Genomic DNA, 21494 nt, shown 5'->3' on the forward strand with positions numbered 1-21494 from the left:
AAGGGCATAGATTTAAGATAAGGGTTAGAAGGTTTAGAGGAGATGTGAAGAAAAATCTTTTCACCCAGAGGGTGGTGGGAATCTGGTACTCACTACCTGTAAGGGTGATAGAGGCAGAAACCCTCGTAACATTTAAGTAGTGTTTAAATGTGCGCTGGGGATGCCTGGCCATACAAGGCTATGGGCCAAGTGCTGGAAAATGAGATCAGAACAGTAAGATGGTTATTTTTGACTGGAATGGATGTGATGGGCCAAAGGGTCTTTTTTTTTGTGCTGTAGATCTGCAGGACTCAATGGCATTGGATGGAGGTGTTGGGGGATGGGTGGTGTGGTGAAGTTTTTGAGTTCAATATTGAGATCTTGAGGCTGCAAGTGGGTAAGCAGAAAGTGAGGTGTTGTCCCTCAGCTTGGGTGTTGTGTTTCATTGGAACATTGCAGTAGGCCCAGGACAGAAATGTTAGCATGAAAGTATCTTATTAAAATGGCAAACAACTGCGGAGGTCAGGGCCATTCCTATGGAGAAAGTTCAATGGTTCCACAAAGTGGTCTCCCAGTCTTGCCAATGTAAAGGAGAGACCAATCTGAGACCAGAGAGGCTCGAAGCACAGATCTGCTGAGCGCAGAGAACCACAGGAGGGGCCCGAGGTTTGAAATTGATGGTGGAGTCAGAATTGGCAGAAAACAAAGACGGAGGGAATTGAGAAAGTGATGAGTAAACCTGGATGAGGAAGTTGTGACATCACAAGGAAGGGTAGTGAGGATAAGTTACGTGTAAATATTTAAACTACCTCTAATTCAAATGAGATTCAGATTTTGAGTCACAAAGTTTCATTCTGGAAACTTTAGTTGCTGATCTAATCAATTGAGGCAGAGTTCTGTCAAAGACACTTTCTGGGTGACGCTCCCCAAATCCTGGGCAAGCACATCTGCAGAAAGTGGGACCAGTTGGAGGAGCTTCAGCTCTGGGTTTGGGAACATGGGCAGCAGTTGGTGTCCATGAGGACGAGACCTACATCCGCTGCAGGTTTCTCGAGACCGTCATCTTGTAGCTGAAGAATGTGCAGACAGAGGGCTAATAGATGACTACCAGACAGTCAAAAGATCAGGGAAGGAGTGTGGGGGTCATCACTTTCTCTTCTGAATGATGGAGAGACTGATTGTTCCTCTTTAAGAGTTCAGCCAGAGCTGAGCCCACAGCACCCCTTGCAAGGTCAGTTGTACCGGGGCACGGGGAAGAAAATTGGAAAAGCAAAATAGTGATGGGGATTTGATGGTGAAATAGACAGACATTCCTGGAGTCACAGAGTTGAATCCAGGATGCCTACTGATTGGATGTAATATTCTGAAAGAGAGAGTGAGAAACAAGATGCACTTGTCCAATGAAAGGAGGAAGTCCTGCAAACAGAATTTAAAAAGCTAGGAAAGAAGTTAAAAGTAAATTAAAAATCAAAGACAGCAGATGCTGGATGATACCCAGTGCCAAACACTAAACACAGAAATAGCAGGAAAGAACCGAATGAATGGTGAGGCTGCAGAATTGGAGGAGAAGGGAGGGCAACATTGGGAAACAGTATAAATAAATTTGATATTCTTGTATGTGTCCTGATGAGTGCAAGTTATAAAGCCTGCACAGTATTTCCTTTTTTTCAGCTACCCAAGACAGCAGGAAAATCACAGAGAGATGCAAAAAATACAAAAAAAATGGGGGGAGATGGGATTTACCCAATTGACATTTGAGTAATTAATGTTAGGGCACAGTGAAGGATAGAGGGGAAAACAAAGTATGGCATTTTTAAAATGTTTTCAGCGAACTTCCTTGTTCAGTGTGTTCCCAGTCCAACTCAGAAAGAGGATACTTGCGAGGGATGTTCCTGCTGGGAAATGAGGTAGGTTCAGAGGGGCAAGTGTCAGTGGGGGAACACTTGGGTAAGATTGATCCTTGTATACATTTAGACTAGTAATAGAGACATGCAAGCACCAATCTAAAGTTTAACTTTGAAATTGGAAGAAGACAACTTCAATGGGTTGAGAAGGGATCTAATCAGAGTGAAATTGAACAAAAAACTAACAAGGAAATGCCTATCACAACAGTGATATTTATGGAGGAGATGTTCGAGGTACGGGCTAAGTCCATTACAACAAGGCAGAAAGACAAAGAAACCAAAATCCAGGACTTCTTGGATGATAGAATAGAGAATATATCTGAAACAACAGTAAAAAGGAGTAGGCTGCACATCAGTGAATTTAAGCGAGAACTAGGTCAAATACAATAAGTTGAGACGAGTAGGAGAGGCGACCTTATAGAAGTTTATAAAATGATGAGGGGTATAGATAGAGTTAATGGTAGTTGTCTTTTCCCTAGGATGGGGAATTTCAAGACTAGGAGGCACATTAAAGGTGAAAGGAGAGAGATTTAAAAAAGACATAAGGGGCATGTTTTTATACAGAGGGTGGTTCGTGTGTGGAATGAACTCGGAGGAAGTGGTGGATGCGGGTACAGTTACAATGTTCAAAAGACATTTGGATAAGTACATGAACGTGAACAGGAAAGGTTTGGAAGGATATGGACCAGGAACAGGCAGGTGGGACTGGTTTGGTTTGGGATTATGTTTGGCATGGACTGGTTGGACCGAAGGGGTCTGTTTCTGTGCTGTATGCATCTTCGACTCCACTGAAGAGTAAAAGAATTGCACAGACAGGATAAAAGAATACAGTGACCATTAATGCAAAAAAGAAACCAACGATCTTCAGTGTATAAATAGTTAGCAGGTAATAAGAGGCAGGGAGAATTCAGATGGGAAAAAGCAACAGCACCAGGAACTTGAGTTGGATTCCAGCCTCGGGCGACTGTCTGTGTGGAGTTTGCACATTCTCCCCGTGTCTGCATGTGTTTCCTCCGGGTGCTCCGTTTTCCTCCCACAGTCCAAAGGAATGCAGGTTAGGGTGGATTGGCCATGCTAAATTGCCCATAGTGTCCAGGAATGTGTAGGTTAGGTGGATTAACCATGGGATATCTCGGATTACAGGGTTAGGGCAGGGGGTGAGTCTGGGTGGGATGCTCTTCAGGGGATCGGTGCCGACTCGATGGGGTGAATAGCCTGCTTCCACAATGTAAGGATTCTATTGTGATATATGGTTAGAGGCACAGTGCATGGTTACAATACTGAGTACTTTGTGTCAGTGTTTACTGAGGAAGAGGAAATAAATAAATATCAGTAGAAGCAGAAAAGATGGAGGTAATAGATGGAAGGAATATTGATCAGCAGGGTTACTGGAAAGGCTGTGTATGCCTTAAGTGGCTAATCCTGCTCTGGATAGTTTGTATCTCAGGATTACTAGGAAATAGAGGAAGCGCTAGACATAATCCTCTGGTCTCTTGCCGGGGTGCAAGACAAGTGGAAAGGCAAATTTGATACCCTGGTTCAAGAAAGGGAGCAAAGATTTTCCTAACGACAGGTTGGTCACTTTAAACATCATGTGGTAAATACATTTCAGAAAGAATAAATTAGAGAAAAATCATCAAGAACTTGGTAAGGTTTGAATTAATTTAAGAAGAGTCGACATGAATCTGTAAAAGATGATCATGCTTGACTAATCTAATGGATTTTTTTTAAAGTAACAGAAGGCTGATGAAGGCATTGTGGCAGATGTGGTCTATATGGATTAAAAAAAAAACATTTAACATAATAACACAGAGCTGCTGAACAAAATTGAAGCTTGTGGTAGAGTCAGTGTCAGCTTGGATTAGAAAAATGCCTTGAGAGCAGAAACAGAGTCATGTTATACCACTGTTTTCCCCAAAGTTCCCCACTGCCAGGACCAGTGCTTTTTGTTTGAATACAGAGCAACATTCCAAAATTTGCTGATGCTAAATTTATGTAACAAACTGCAAGCATGATACCAATCAAAGACATCAGGACATGGATAGGCTCAGAGTGGGCAGACAAATGACAGATGTAATTCAACGCAGAGCAGTGTGAGCTGATGTACTTTGGGTTAAGGGATAAAGAGAGACAGATTAGGTCTAATGGCACAGTTTAAAAAGAAAAGTGCATGGTGACTTAAATAACTCCACAGAGGTTGCCATCCTGAGTCATAGAGATATACAGCATGCAAACTGGCTCTTCAATCCAACTTGTCTATGCTGACCAAATATCCTGTAAAAATCTAGGCCCATTTGCCAGCCATATCCCAGGTCCATATCCCTCTAAACCCTTACTATTCATATACCCATCCAGATGCCTTTTAAATGTTGTAATTGTACCAGCCTTCACCACACGCACCACCCTCAGTGTGAAAAAGTTACCCCTGTCACCAAGTCACCCTTTATTTACATGTGCATTGTAATTGACACTGGGCCAGCTTCTTCAGAGCCAGCTGTCAGAGTTAGCAGAACCCCTGACACTCCTGTTTACATCTGTCAGCCAGGGCTCCCTGATTGGACCAGATTAACAGCACCAATCAAGGAACATATATTTTATGAGGTCCACCTGGCTGACCTTGTTATAATCACTACAGTGACAAAGTGGGTTGCGGTTCGTGTGTGTTGTTATTTTTAGGTTGGAGGAAATATTGAGAGAGAGTAATTAGAATCATAAAATGGTTACAGAGCAGAGGAGGCCACTGAGTCCATTAAGACTGTGCCTGTGTACTGCAAAAGAAAATCACCTGATCCCATTTCTCAGCACTTCCCAAAGCCCTACAAATGTTCTCCCTCATAAATCTCCAACTGTCCTTCGAAAATTTCAGTTAAATCTACCTAAGCCACACTCATAACAACATGTTACGAGAAAAAGACTTTTCCTCATTTAATTGTTGCTTCTTTTAACTACCACCTTCAACCTGTGTCCTCTTATTCTTGACCCTTGCACCAAAGAGAACAGCTTCTTGTGACCTGCTCTGTCCAGGTTCCTGCTAGTTTTGAGAATCTCAATCAAATCCCCTCTCACTTCTCCAAGGTAAACAGTCCAAATTCTTCAATCCATCCACATCCCTAAAGTAACTCCATCTGGCATAATTTTTGTAAAAACTTTTCTGCACTATCCCTATTTGTCTATATATCATTTCTGAAGTCATCCCAGAACAGAATACAATTCTCTGCCTGAGGCTGAACCAGATTTCAACAAGTTTGCCTCTTGCTTTTATACACTATGCTCCTAATGTTAAACCCAGGATAATACCCAGGATACTGTACATTTTATCAACTGTACTCTCAACTTGTGTTCTCACTTCAATGTTTAATGTACAAAAACGTCCAGGTCGCTCTGCACCTGCCTTCCCTTTTGAATTGTATTCTTTATTTTATATTGTCTGTGTTTTTCCTACAAAAATGTATCTCTTCACAACTTTCTATTAAATTTAATTTACGCCCACATCCATATTTCTGATATCTTGAAGCTCATCACTTAAAGAATATGGGATCTTAAGCATCATGAATAGAGGTATTGAGTATAAAAACAGGATGTTATGCGAAACGTTAATGAAACTCTGGTCAGGACATAACCACATTATTGTGTCCCGTTCTGGTTATCACACTTTAGAAAGGTTGAGACGCTTCTTCAGAGTGTGCACAGAGAGATTTACTCAAGTGGTTCCAGGGATGAAAGATTTTTGTTACAAGGTTTGGTTAGAGAAGCTGGGGTTGTTTTCCCTGTAGCAAAGGAAACTGCGGTTTGACAGAAGTGTACAAGATTAGGACAGGCTTGGATAAGGTCAACAAAGCTGCTCCCATGGAACTAGGATTGTGGGAAAAAATGTAAAATTTGGGGCAAGAGATACAAGGAGGAAGAACCTTTCTCCCCCACACTGAGTGTTAATGTCCTGGAATTCGCTGCCTGAGGCAGTGGCAGACGTGGAATGATTCCATGATTTTAGAAGAAATACACGCTCAGGGTTACATGAATAAAGGGGGTGAATGGGACTGACTGGATTGCTCTGCAGGGAGCTAGCATGTGCTCAAATGGCCATATTGGCCTCTTCCTGTGCTGAAATGACTGTATGACATGATTGAAAAGATTGTCAGTGATTTGGAAATTAGTGATGTGATCAGGAGAGAGGAAGAAAGCTGTTGTCTGCAGGAAGACATAAATGAAAAATCACAGTCTGGGGGACAGAAAAGTGCCAAATGGAATTCAATCTGGAAGAGTGAGAGAATGGATTTGGAGAGTCCAAACTCTTTGACCTAATTTTTGATGATTACACTTACCATCATGTGATGTTTGCCATAGTTACAGGGCTTGAAGTTTCCTGAAGGTTTCAGCCATGAGGATGTGAATCTGAGCAGGGTTATTGGTGGTACAATGTTACCACTCATTGGGTTGAAAAAAAAACCTACAAATGACTTACTCTGATGAACACACAACCCTTACACTGGGGAGCAGGCTACACATTGTTGTATTTCGATCTGCTTCCATGAAGCAGTAACAATAATCATTCACTTGCCTGTCAGCTTTCTCTGTCCCACTTATGATCTGTCCAAGGTTCCCTGTTGGATCGTCCCATCAGGCTTCAACCTGGAGATGTGAATATGAATGAACAAGCCACTATTCTTTCCTCTTCAGTTCTATCCCTGAAGGCAGGTCCTTGGTGATTACACACACCTAACTATGGTAAAGTACCATAATCCTTTACTCTGGATTGGGCAAGGAGGCAGGTTCCTGAGCCAGAATAGCAACCGAACCCAGTGTTGTTGGCACTAATCTGATTCATCCATGTGTTAGCTGTCTAGACATGAGATAGTTTAGGACCAGAGGGCACAGTTTCAGAATAAATGGGTGCCAATTTAAGACTGAGAAGAGGAGGATTTTTTTTCCTCAGAGGATTGAGTATCTTTGGGGCTCCTTGCCACAGAGAACTGTGGGGTCAGAGTCCTTGTGTACATTTAAGGCCAAGATAAATAGATTCTTGAACAGTACTGGAGATTGAGGGTTATGGAGAAAATGCAGGGAAGTGGATGTGAGGAATGTTGGATCAGCCATGATCCAAGTGAATGGATCAGGCTTGAAAGGCTGAATGGCCTATTTCTGTTCCTATTTCTTCTGGTCTTATTATAGACAATGGAGTCAACCATTCCACCCTTAGGCCCCAAGTCTGTACTATAATTCAGATTGACCTTAGCAGGTTTAGAGTGGACAGAGAATGAGTCAAGAAATGAGAGAAGTCGATTTCATGATGTTAAAAATTCATGTATTTGTTGACAAGAATTGGTTGAAAGGAATTTGATATTGCATCTTTGTATGTGAAAGAAATGGTCATTAGGTGGAAAGAACACTTCAAAAAAACTTTTATACAAACACATATTAAAGCAAACATAAAATTGTTATAAATGTCAAGGATTTAGTAGATTTGCATAATGAACTCAAACTGAATATTTACTGAACTGTTAGGAATTTAGGATCAACAGATAGTGCTAAGTAAGTCACTTCCACTTTCTTTCGTGTAAGCTTATTTTATTATGTAAAGTAGGTTTGCTGATTTAACTTGAATTATATAGACTGTGAGTGCTGCTGGTTTAACAAATTTAGGCCGTAATGATACTAATCTTTAACCCAAGGGTTTATTATGATGCGTTGCCTTTCTGAGTTGGTTGTAACTATTATGCACTCAATGCTAATCAGTCTGTGTTGTGGTAACAAAGCCTCATTGTAACACCTCAGACCTTGGCTCAATTACTCACCTGGATAGGTATGGACAGGTTTAATGACTGCCCAGCTTTCCTAATAAAGGTTTCCCTCAAATTGCGAGGCAGTCGGATTTTGGGAGGATCTATGAAAAAAAAACAAAATAATAAAAGTGGAAACTCACAGTCACAGGCATTGCATTTTTACAGTGCCCTTCATGACCTCATATCATCCCAAAGCACTGTACAGCCAATTAAATGCTTTCAATTGCTGTCACTGTTGTAATATAGGAAACATGGCTGCCGCTATATCCTGCAAACAATAACTTCAATGACCAGATTCTCTGTTTCAATGATGCTCAAAGGTAAAATATTAGATGGGACGCTGTGGAGAACTGCCTTCAAATCCTTGACATTCATGAGAGGGCATGGCCTCAGTGGAACATCTCATCCAAAAAAAGGTTGGCCCTCCAACAACGCACGTTCCATTTATTCTGCACTGGAAAGTTGGCTTTGATTATATGTTCAATTCTTCTGAGCTTTAACATGCTGGGTAGCAAACCTTGCAACAACACATCATGAAAGCCATCTGACAAGAAGTCAGATTAATACAGAATCATATGTGTTTGAGGTTAAGCAACTGTTTAAGTTTTCCTTTGAATGGTTTTAATGCAATGGATTTGCTACTAAATTAGAAATCTCAAAGAATGGGAATCTGCATTCCACTTTGGTGACTCAATTTCAAAAACAAGCCTTCAAATTAAAAAGTAAAGAGACTAAATCTGTCAGAATGTGCTCAAAGCCCAGCACGTTCACTGAATGTAAGGTGAAATACTCAAGATGAATCTAAGTTATTGGATTGGGTTGTAGATTATTAAATTGGGATGTACATTATAGAATAAGCAGCTCCTCAATCCACGGTAGGTTCAACACGATAATGTTCATTATTGATGGCAGTAGGTTCATAAGTAATAGAGGCGTTCTTTGCAAATTGCCATGCAGTTCCACATTGAATACTTAAATTGTTGAGGTCCAGACGTCCTTTGACACAGCTGAGATTACATTTTTTTCCCTGACTCAGGAATCTGCCAGGAATTTTTTGTACATACTAACACTTGTCATTATCAGTCTGCTGGGAACGGGGAAATGTGACACCCTCCCAGTCGCTCTGCTCAGGAATGTTTTCATCTCTAATTCAATTACTAGTTAACTCTTCACTTACCAATGGGCTGCCTGACTAGCACCGAGTCTGGAAAGACAGCAGTGCCTATTCCACCGTCACCATGAACTGCTTTAACCCGAGGCTGCACCTTGTCACCTTCAGTCAGGTTTTTAATCACCAAAACAGTTTTTGTGGTAACTTCCTTATTCACAGCAACCCAGGTTTCAGCTTAAAAAGAAAAACAAAATCAACAGATCACCTTAGAAGTATAAAATAAAACAAAGAACTTGTGGATGCTGGAGATCTGAAACAACAACAGAAATTGCTGGCGAAACTCAGCCATTCTGGCAGCATCTTCAGAACTGAAGAAGAGTCACTGGACTTGAAACATTAATTCTGCTTTCTTCCCACAAAAACTGCCAGACCTACTGAGTTTTGCCAGCAATTTCTGTTTTTGTTATCTTAGAAGTGTGTCAGGCTTTTGATCTGAAGTTCTGTTTAGAAACAATTTGGAAACCTTAGTCTCATGTAGTTAAGAGCGCAACAAAAGATATCCAGGAAATCGACAGCAAGTAATGATTATACTTGGTGAGTTTTCAGTCCCAAGCTACAGACAGTCACGATACACACGCGCACACAGTCCCAAATGATTAGTGACAATTACTTAGGAAAATTAGCAGTCATCACTTAGTATCCTAAACCAGTGCCACCATTCAGTTAGATCAATACTGACTTAACTTTCTACCTAAATAAAAACCGAAAGAACTGCGGATGCTGTAAATCAGGAACAAAAACAAAGTTGCTGGAAAAGCTCAGCAGGTCTGGCAGCATCTGTGAAGGGAAAAAAAACAGAGTTAACATTTCGAGTCTGGTGACCCTTCCTCAGAACTACCTGTCTTGGCTCCAGAAACCTTGCAAAGTTACAGCAATATCAGATGTGAGATTTTCAGTTGATCCCCAATATCAAGAAGGCATTAGTGGGAAGAATGTTCCAAAGTTCTACTATTTGTTGAGGAAAATGTTCTTCCTCACATCACCTCTGTCTGGGCTGGCTCTAACTTCAAGGTATTCTCGATCTGAACTCACACAACAGAGGGAACAGTTTCTCTCTACACCCCTCTAATACCGCCTTAAATCATCTTCAGCCTCAGCAAGATCGCCGCTTAAAGCTCCTCAAAGAAATAAACAACCTGTCCTCTTAACACGAGCCTTTTGGCCAGGGGCATTCTGGTGAACTTGCACTGTAACCCATTCACCACCAATCTATTGTACGGTAACCAGAAGAGGATCTCATACTCTAGTTAAAGCTTCGCCTGAACTTCATATAAACTGTAACTTCCACTTTTTTGTATTCCTACTCCCTTGAATTAAGTGAAAATATTCCATTAGCCTTCTACTCTAAATCATCATACTTGTCCACAAGCTTGTTGCAATTTCTGTATTGAAATCCAAATGTCTCTTTATTTTCTCTCAGTTCCCACTGTCTCATCACAGAGGCTTTCTTGGGGTGTAATCAGTAGTGACCCTGCCTCTGGGCCAGAAGGTCTGGGTTCAAGCCCACTCCCAGACTTAATGGTCATGGAATGGGTGCTTGCAATGCAGCCAAACAGGTTGGGCTGCCAATCCTTCGAATATATCCAGGACGGATAGAGAGTGTCTGTCTTGGTCAGCCAGATCCTTGAAAGCCACAATGCACAGCCTCCCTGTGTTAAAAGACTCTTGACATAAGTTCTCAGCTGGGACTATCTGAGGCAACTTTCTTAGGTATTAAATGGATGCCTGCACAATTTTTCCCTTATAGTCCCCATACAACCTTCTGTCTCATTTTCACAACTAACTGTGCCATCTAAGTTAGTGTCATCAGCAAATATGGACCTCCTGCTCTCTGTTCATTCACCCAAGTTATTTATAAGTATAATAAAAATAATAAAACAGATCACTGGGAGACACCATTAGTCACATCTTGCCAAATTGAGTACATACACATTAACCCTCTCACTATCTTCTAACCAGTGCACAACCCCAAATCATTAGCTTGCCACCTTGTACACTCATTATTATTAAGTTTTTTGCAGGAATTCTAGTTGAGTACCTTCTGAGCACCCATATGAATAACATTCCTAGTCACTCCCATCACTCCTTTCTCTATCATGATAGTTAGCTCTTCAAAAAGTTAAACATTGCTTCTTTACACATGGCCTACCCTTTACAATTCACACTGCCTCTCTTGGATCTGTTTTGAATTGTTTGATTACTGAAATACTCTGACTCTAACAGGCTGTAGTAATTTCCTGACAACATCTCACATATCCACCTTAACATAGGGAATGAGATTGGTGACTGTCAATCTAAGGGAACACTTTCTGAATCAGGAGGGTTTTGAAAGGATCTTGAAAATTTACTCATTCACTTTGCTCAACATCGTAGGTTGGAAAGCATCAGGTGCTGGAGATTTGTCTATTTGCAAAATCTTATTAATTGCTCCATCACCATTACTTTAATTAAATTAATACTACTTAGACCTTGATTTATTTTGTTTTCCCTATACTTTTAGCATTTTAACTTCTTCATTTATGGTGATACTTGGCATTTTAACCTCATCATTTACTGCATGTCTGTATTTTCCTGCTTTCCAATTACAAAACATCTACACCAGTCATTAGGTAGCCAACAGCATCCCTAACCATCCTTGGCCTCGCGATATACATGTACACACTGTATCATTGATATCCTCTTACCACATTTTTTAAACACACCCCCTCCCAAAAAAACATGGAGGTCAGTTGCTGAACACATTCACAAAAATCTGCCAGTGTGCTTTTAAATAAAGAATAAAATGCTTATTTAACAAGAAAAGCATGAATTACATTAGACTTGACTAAAAAGTTGGAAAGATTTCATTACTGACATCAGAAAATGAATTGAATTCAAACTATTCCTTTCATCCTAGCAATATTCTTACAAGCACCAAGCCTCCAGTGAAGAGATACCACTATCTGCACACCAAGGCTTCTTGTTCAGGCTCTCATAGGTGCAACTGGTATCTTGCTGGTGAATTTCTGCACATTCATTAGATGCTCTTCCCTTAGCTGGTATCACTCCCTCAGAGTGACTGAAAACTGAACTCACTGTTACTTTAACTTCAAAGCAATTACATATGTTCCCTGAACTCAGCTTTCAGCAGTCTTTTTCTCTGGCACTTTCTGGATCTTTCTGTCTGTGTTATCCTGGACATCGTCACTCGACAACAGCACAGTTCTTTCTTTCTAAAAAAAATGCACTAAACTTCAAACCTAATCTCCTCAGTGCAAGCTTTGTATAACATCATAATTAATAATGCATGCAAACAAAGAGGCCTCCAGACTCCTCAACATGAAGCCCACAAAAATAACTCAAGACAGAAAACTGAAAGCTCCCCCTCTTAACACTCAAAACATAATGCAAATTACATTTAAAATTCTAAATTGTTTTTAACATCTCCCATCAGGAAAATTAGTGAAAAGATATTTTTTAAGTGGCATTTTCATTTTCCTTTAAATCATGATCCTCTCTTAGCACTACCTCTATTTTACTTAGTCTTCCTGTTTAATTTTGAGATCCAGTCAAAACAGAGTCAGGAAACAATCCAGGATAGTTCTCCTGGAACATTAGAGTTCCTTTCACTTCCACTGGCTCCCCCAAGACACTTGGTGAGGCTCATATTTATGAAGCAGGTCATTCCCCAAGTTAAGTCAGTTCCTTCTCTAGAGATTTGATAGACTACTCCACTACAGCTGTTCCATTCACTGAGTCACTCTTTAATCCAACTCTATACAATGCAACTATTTATAATCTGTCTATTTCACTGTACTTTTTGCTTCATTTGTCCCTATGGAAGGGAAGTTGAATCATCAGCCAGCATCAGTGACTGACTTGCTCCAGCATCTCGATATCTTTATTGGTTTCTTCCCTTATAAAAAGAGTAAGCAAATGCCTCTTTCATCAACAAAATCTTGATCCCTTTCCATAACTGGTTTATTTATTGTGTTGGATGAGTAAAAGAACGCATCTCTCTTTGAGATAAGGTATCCAGAACCACCAGTTGTCTGACTCTCTTTACTAATAATCAAGGAAGTATTCTCTTCACTATCCTGAGCCTGCAGTAGGTCTTTCACTTAATTTCCAGAAATTGGTTTTAGTACAACGAGTCTTAATAAAATGGAAGCATGGGATATTCTTTGCAATACTTTTAGGTTTCCTGCCTTTTTGTTATTTTGGCATTCTTCTGTTTGTTCCCTAAAACAAACACCCTTTCCATCCCCAAATGTTCTCTTCCTCCAGCTTCCTGGTTGATTCCCATCTGACCAATTTGGGAAGTCTGTCATAATCATGATTTCTCTAATGTTCTCAAAATTTCTTCCTAACTTCTGTGACTGAAACCACTGATCCTACATTTGTTTTTCTCTTGCAAATTCTACATGTGACTGATTAGATTGCTTTGTTATAGTCTTAAACTTTAATAGAAATGCTTAAGAGACAAGCACATAGCATTGAGTATTGTCCCTTTGACAGTTTCATAATCTACAAACAGCTGTCTGACAGACTGGTGTACACTTTCATAGCTGCACTTTTCAGGTAACACGAAGGTCCGAGCATCTTTTTGGTCATTCAACTTCACAGCTTTTCAAATTAAGTACATATTTTTCAACTTAATCCTCAGTAAATTTAGGGCACTAAACCAAAATTTCTAGTTAAATAAAATTTCTCAGTGCAATCAGAATCATCCCGAGCCACCACCTCTTTTTTCTTCTTTTACTATAAGCTTTTCTCCAGCTAGGTCCTGTTGTCAGAGGTCTCACTGTCTCTCACTCATTCAAGCTTTCCCACTTCGATTTTTTTCTTCTCTCTTGCCAATTGGCATGCAGGTTCATAGTTCCTTGAAAGTGGAGTTGCAGGTAGACAGGATAGTGAAGGAGGCATTTGGTATGCTTGCCTTTATTGGTCATTGCATTGGGTATAGGAGTTGGGAGGTTCTGTTAAGGCTGTATGGGACATTGGTTAGGCCACTTTTTGAATACTGCATGCAATTCTGTTCTCCCTGCTATGGGAAGGATGTTGTGAAATTTGGATGGGTCCAGAAAAAATTTACAAGGACGTTGTCACGGTTGGAGGGTTTGAGCTACACAGAGAGGCTGAGTAGACTGGGACTGTTTTCCCTACAGCATCTGAGGCTAAGGGTAACCTTACAGAAGTTTATAAAATCATGAGAGGCATGGATAGGATAAATAGCCAAGGTTTTTTCCCTGGGGTAACGGAGTCCAAAAATAGAGGCCATAAGTTTAAGGTGAGAGGAGAAAGATTTAAAAGGGACCTGAGGGGGTAACATTTTCACACAGGGGATGGTGCGTGTATGGAATGAGCTGCCAGAGAAAGTGGTGGAGCCTGGTACAATCATAACGTTTAAAAGGCATTTGGATGGGTACATGAATAGGAACAGTTTAGAGGGATATGGGCCAAATGCTGCCAAATGGGACTAGATTTATCTAGGATATCTGGTCAGCATAGACAAGTTGGACCGAAGGGTCTCTTTCCATGCTGTTAATCTCTATGACTATAATTCAAGCTTTTATATTTTGATTTCTCTTTTTAGTTTCCTTTCTCCTCCCTTTCCATTTCTCTTTTTAACTCTCCAATTCAATTTTTTTCTTCATTTGTGACTAAGTTGTACCTAAATCTAGCTGTGACATGTCAATTTCAGGCTTTTCACCCTTTAAGTTCAAATGCTGAGTAATCACAGGATCCTTGACCTACTTTTATGTCTACCTTCAATTCATCTGAAAACTCTCTCAGGTTAACTTCTCAAAGATTTCAAATACTCCACTATTACATCTTTTACTTCTAGAAAAAAAAGTCTTAGCATAGTCAAAGCCTTAAAATTCCAATCCGTATAATTTACTTCACAGCATCTCCTGTTCCTATTTTCGGTACCTCTGCATACCCATCTCTTTCACGATTCACTAATCCTCTTAAATTCAAGATTTTTTGATCCTTGATGAGCCCAGAGTTTGTTGTGAAGCCAGATGATTTCAATGCTGGATAACTCAGAAGTGAGACTGAAACTTAACTTGAAATGCCACAAATTTCTTTCTTAAAAAAAACACGTCAGTTACAGACAGATTCACAACAGCCTGCCAGAGTGCTATTAACACGAAAAAAGAAGCAGTTATTAAAACAGGAAAAACATCAACTAAATTATCCTTGACAAAAAGTTTGAAAAAATTTCGTTAACGGAGAGGTGATTGTTCACTGGACTGTTAATCCAGAGACCCAGGTATTGTTCTGGGGACTGCATTCAAATCCCACTGTGGCAGATAGTGGAATTTGAATTTGATAAAAATCAAGAATTAAAAGTCTAATGATGACTATGAAACCACTGTTGATTGTCAATTAAACTGATCAAGTTCATTGAAGTCCACTAGGGAAGGAAACTGTCATCTTAACTTGGTCTGGCATGTATATAACTCTAGGGCCACAACAATGTCAATGACTCTCAACTGCACTCTAAAATGGCTGGGCAAGGCACTCAGTTGTAACAGTCACTAGAAAGGAAAAAAGAAATCAAATTAGATGGACCACCTGGCATTGACTAAGGCTAGTTGATCCTGAAAAATCCTACTCATTAATATCTTGGGGGGTTATAGGGACAGCTGTCTCACAGACTAGTCAAGCAACAGCCAAAAATAGTCATTTTCATAGAACCACACCTACAGACAGACAGACTGACAATATCCCAGACACCACTATCACCATCCCTGGATATGTCCTGTCCCACCGACAGGACAGACCCAGCAAAGGTGGCAGGACAGTGGTATAGAGTGAAGAGGGAGTTGTCCTGGGAGTCCTCAACATTAACTCCAGACCCCATGAAGTCTCACAGCTTCAAGTAAACTAGATAGAGGGAAACATCCTGCTGATTATAAAGGAAGCATTGGCAAACGTCCAGAATATACTTGCATGGGGAATTTCAATGTCACCATCACGAGTGGCTTGGTAGCAGCAGTACTGATTGACCTCTTCGAGTCCTAAAGGACATAGCTGCTAATCTGGGTCTGTGGCAGGTGGCAAGGGAACCAACAAGTGGGGAAAACACTGACCCAGTCTACTCTTGATCATTAATGAAAAGATGGAAGGCATCAACAGTGGCTATCAAGCAGTACCTGCTCAGCAATAACATGCTCAGTGACGCCCAGTTTGGGTTCCGCCAGGGCCACTCAGCTCCTGACCTCATTACAGTCTTGGTTCAAACATGGACAAAAGAGCTGAATTCCAGAGGTGAGGTGAGAGTGACAACCCTTGACATTAAGGCTGCATTTGGCTCAGTGTGGCATCAAGGACCCCTAGCAAAACTGGAACCAATGGATATCATGGGGTGTTATTTCTGGCTTAGAGGAAGATGGTTGTGGTTATTGGTGGTTAGTCATTTCAGCTCCAGAATATCTCTGCAGGAGTTCCTCAGTTTTATTTAAAAAATTAACTTAATTTTCTAATCAACCTGCTCAGGATTGTTATTGCACGCCTCTCGAACTTGTGGGACTTGAACCAAGACCTCCCTGTCCAGGGTTAGGGACACTAACCTTGTACTACAAGAGGGCCACAAGAGCTCCTCAGGGTAATGTCTTAGGTCCAGCCATCATCAGCGGCTCCATCAATGACCTTCCCTCCAATTTAAATTCAGAAGTGGGAACATTCTCTGATGATTGCACAATGTTCAGCACCATTTGCAACTCCTCAGATACTGAAACAGTCCATATCCAAATGCAACAAGGCCTGGACAATATCCAGGCTTCAGCTAACAAGTGGCAAGTAATATTCACGTGTCAGGTAATAACTGTCTCCCATAAGAGGCAATCTAACCATCATCTTTTGACATTTAATGACCCTTACTGTACTCCTTGTACACCCACAACTGTGTTGCTAAATTTCAAATGAATGCCATCTACAATTTTGCTGATGACACCACCATGGTAAGACGGATATTAAACAATGATGAGTCTGAATTCAGAAAGGAGATAGAGAGCTTGGTGGCGTGGTGCAATGAGAACAACCTCTCTCTCAATGTCGGCAAAACTAAAGAACTGACTATTGACTTCTGAAAGAAGGGAGGAGAGCATGACCCCATCTACATCAATGGAGCTGAGGTTGAGAGGGTGGAGAGTGACAGTTACATCCTGAGAGTGAGTCAACATCCTGAGAGGTAACACTGACCAGAAACTCAACTGTGGCTACCAGAGCAGGTCAGAAACTAGGAACTCTCAGCAAGTAGCTCACCTCCTGACTCTCCAAAGCCAGTCCACCATCTACAAGACACAAGTCAGGAATGTGATGGAATACTCCCCACTTGCCTGAATGGGTGCAGCTCCAATAACACTCAAGAAGCTTAGCACCATCCAGGACAAAGTAGCCACATGATTGGCACCACATCCACTACGTCCACAAACGATGATCAGTAGCAGCAGTGTACCAACTACAGGATGCACTGCAGAAATTCAGCAAGGTTCTTTAGACAGCACTTTCCAAACTCTCAAATCTCCTTCATCTAGAAGGGCAGCAGATACACAGGAACACCATCACCTGCAAGTTCCCCTCCAAACCACTCACTACCCTGACTTGGAAGTTCTTTCAGTGTCACTGAGTCAAAATCCTGGAATATTTACTTCATGAAGGAAGATCACCACCACCTTCGAGGCCAGCTAGGGATGGGCAATGCTGGTCCAGCCAGTAAAATCAATGTCCCATGAATGAATGAAAGAAAATTCCATCAGGAACTAATTCAAATTTTCACTATTCCTGTTATCTTAGTAATATCCCTACAAACATCAAACCTCTGGTGAACAGTTTGCTCAATCTCCAAGCCAATGCTTCTTGTCAGCGTGGTTGGAACCAATTTACTGCAAGCAAATTCCTTTGATTCTTTTACCTTCAGCTGATGTATATCTTCTGGAGATACCTAATGCAAGGACCATGACATTTTATGTCGAGCGATAGTAAGAACTGCCGATGCTGGAGTCAGAGATAACAGTGTGGAGCTGGAGGAACACCGAAGGCCAGGCAGCATCAGAGGAGCAGGAAAGTTGATGTTTCGAGTCAGGACCCTTCTACTGTGTTCCTCCAGCTCCACACTGTTATCTCTGACTCCAGCATCGGCAGTTATTACTATCTCCAAGTGAGTTATAACCCCACTGTGAAGCCATTTTTGAAGAAGGGTTCCAACCTGAAATGTCAATTTTCCTGCTCCTCTGATGCTGCCTGGCCTGCCATGACATTTTATGTTTTTTTTTTAAACTGTGAACTGAAATGAGAGAGCAGTTTTAAAAACTAGAGTTTGAGAGGATAGTTGTATGATTTGAAAGCAAATAACCTGATTCCCATGGTGTTTACACGGTTTGAACAAGTAGCAACTGAGCTGCAGACAACTTGCGGTCCTGGGAGTATAGTGATGCAGGTTTTGCTGGCAACAAAAAGTTGACAGGTCTATGGACTAGTGACCAGCTATTGATGATAGACTTTTTGCCTGCTAATTACTGTGTGAGATTGGTTCTCAGGTAACTCAACAGCTTGGAGCTGAGAACATGTCAAAAAGAGGAAGTGTTTAGTTCTTCCCCAGCTCAGGAGAGGTCGCTCTGTTCTCTGTAGTACAAACTCACTGTAAACTTGAAGAAAACCAGTTTATTTTTCATGCAACAATAGTTGTAAGCAGTGACTTTTAACAGATAATTGAGACTTTTTTAAAATAAGCAAACCAAGCACCTTGTGTCTCTCACCGAGCAGTGGGACCATCTGGAGGTAGGTGACCAAATCAAGTTGCTGGACAGCACAGGAGTCATAATGATCAGCTCAACCACCGAACATGGAGACAAGGACTGCTAAATCTTTCTTCCATGTCCAAAACCTATTTAAGCTGGTGTGGCTATGTGTGTGTGTAAGCGGGAATTTATTAGGGGATCAGAGTTTTAATTAGGAGCATCATTGCTGATAATATATAATTGATTAATCTGTAGCCAGAGTCAGATTACTTTTGCAAATAGTGATTCTTGTTCAGTAAAAGAAACCTGGTCTGTTTTTTTTTGATGACTCTAGAAATAGCAGGCTTTGGTTTCCAGTACATTGTTTTAGTGTTACACTTCACTGGGACAAATGCAAGCCAAACTCACTTAATTCAGTGTAAACTCTCTAAACTACTTACACCTCAGAGCAACCAGACGAGTTCCCTAATCTCCATTTTCAGCAATCTTTCTCTGGCACACACCCACTAATGTTTAGATTTTTCTGTCTCTTGTGGACTCCTATCTCTAGGCATCAGCACAGTCGTTTCCTTTTTTCCTAAATGCATTAAACTTCAAGCCCCTCCCCGCCACCCTTCAGTGCAAGAGTTGTAAAACTCCATTAAAATTACATACAGTCAAACACATCTCTAGAGTCTCTAGCACCAGCATTCAAACATTATTCTTTAAGTCTCCCCTTTTAAACACACAAAATATCAATGTATTGTTCATAACAGAAGGACACAAGTAGACCTTGCGTCCTTTAGTGCTAGCGATGGTCTCGTATTTTACTTTCAAAAAAATTCAACCTTCTTCATCCCTTCAAAAAGAACCATACCTTAGTATAAAATCTTGGTTTGTGATTCATCGTCTTCCTCGGAATCCAAATATAGAATTTAATCATCTGGTGGTTATTATCAAACAGATGCTACTGACTGTTGGATTACTAACTAATTCAAGCTGATTACTCATCACTAAGTCTAAAACAGCTTGGTCTCAATGTTTTGGATCAGAAAACTCTTTTGAACACAGACATCTGCTGCCTTTGGAACTCATGTTCTTCTGTTTCCCCCAGTCAATGTGAAAATTAAACTCTCCAATTACAACTGCTCAAATGTTTGTAGTAAGCTTCTCTGAGCTCCATGTTGAAGCATCCTGCTACATCATCACTGTCATCAGGAGATCTGTAAATAACTTCCATTCCATTACAATGTATCAATAGTACCCAAAGCGTTCTACTGCCTGCTCAACCCTACTACAACCGCCATTTAAGTGTCCTTTAACGATATTCCTTTTCTTCCTTTTTGTCTTTTGTACGCACACATATCCTGTAGAATTTATCTCTCAATTGTGACTATCTTGTAGCCAAGTCTCAGAGATGGTCACAATGTCACACACCCTTAAGTTGAATTTTACTTCTCATTCAGTTGATTTATTCTATTTGCCACGTATTTATAAACTCTTCATGATCCCACTCTGCCTGTTGTCCTGGTAGTGGTTTTCTCTGTTGCTGTATGTACAATTCCAGATTGGAGACAGATGGTCACTAAATATAGGTAAACGGAAACTCTTACAGTACATAAAGTATTCATCTGAATCAACATCAATTCACATGTACACAAGGAAGAACAAGTTCACACCCTGGGCGAATGTATGTAAGTCAATTCCTTGACTGAAGGTGAATGGAATAATTTTAATTTGTAGTAAATTTTCTTATTTCTGGTTAATGATGTGCTTGTTTGATTTAAATGTTTAACCTTTATTTGGATTGAGGTCCAGACTCAAATGTGAGATGACTCAGGCAAGGAGTCCAGATCAAACAATTTTGAGATCTCTATGCTCCATAATCACTGTCTAAAAGTAGGGAGTTGAAGACGTCACTCATCAACTGAACTGGATTCTGCTTCAAGCAAAGACATTGTCAGCAATTTATGGATATGGATCTCTGTGATGGGCTTAGCACAATCACAAGTCTGTGTTGGATCTGTGCCAACTCGTAATCCTAACTACAGATCCCTCCCACACTACAGGCTCCTCCTCCATCTGCCCTCCTTTGCCCAGTCTAAGTCCCTATCACCTTCCTTTGCCCAGTCTAGTCTGCAGCTTGTTATGTTGGCAAACCTCAGACCATTAACCAAGGTGTGGAACAGGCATTATCTGTGTCAGTTGGTGTGGAGGGAATGAGGGTGTGACTCACTGCTTTCCTTGAGATATTCCACAAGGTATCCTGCCAGCCCAGCAGGACCAATGTACATGGGTGGGTTCCAGTTGAGGGTCAGCGAGGTGCCAGTCACATCGTCAACAGCCAGATCCATAGGCTGCCCTTCAGGTACTACAAGAGAGGACAGCACAGTTTAAGAGACCGTAACACAGTAGGGAACAGCTCAGTGGTGGTGAGAGGCACACAGTTTTCCAGACACTCAACTCAAACTTATATAAGCAGATGATAACAGAGAGATTATTTGATCCTACAGCAACAGGTCAAGAGACATATCAAAGTTCAGAGCAGGAGATAGACATAGGGATAACACGGTAGAGAAACTTATAGAGACAGATACTTATAGAGTTAGAAACAGTTATAGAGAGACATAGAGCAAGTGTTCCATCGTGACAATGACCCTATGTTGACTAACCCCCATCCACTCAAACCCTCTCACCTTCCACTCACCCACTTACCCCCAACTCACTCATTCTCCACTCACCCACATTCAACCCCACTCACGCACCTTACCCACGCACTATCCCAAACACTCACTCACGCACCTTACCCACGCACTATCCCAAACACTCACTCACACACCCACGTTCCGCACTCACTATCCCAATCACTCGCTCTCCCCCCACTCACTATCCCAATCATTCGCTCTCCCCCCCCCCCCCCCCTCCCCCTCCCTCTCCCTCCCCCCCCCCCCCC

General features: G+C 41.1%; 1 protein-coding gene across 1 annotated transcript in view; it reads right to left on the minus strand.

Moving 5' to 3' along the window:
- Positions 1 to 21494, minus strand: part of LOC109923841 (myosin-binding protein H-like) — a 44648-nt gene that overhangs the window by 22834 nt on the left and 320 nt on the right. Inside the window, exons 2-4 of the mRNA XM_048612129.1 lie at positions 20778 to 20912; positions 8841 to 9008; positions 7676 to 7764 (exon numbers count right to left, since the gene is read on the minus strand). Coding sequence (XP_048468086.1) covers positions 7676 to 7764; positions 8841 to 9008; positions 20778 to 20912 — 392 coding nt within the window. The remainder of the gene's footprint in view (positions 1 to 7675; positions 7765 to 8840; positions 9009 to 20777; positions 20913 to 21494) is intronic.

This window comes from Rhincodon typus, chromosome 25 (genome assembly GCF_021869965.1).
Source record: "Rhincodon typus isolate 14 chromosome 25, sRhiTyp1.1, whole genome shotgun sequence".
Classification (NCBI taxonomy): Eukaryota; Metazoa; Chordata; class Chondrichthyes; order Orectolobiformes; family Rhincodontidae; genus Rhincodon; species Rhincodon typus.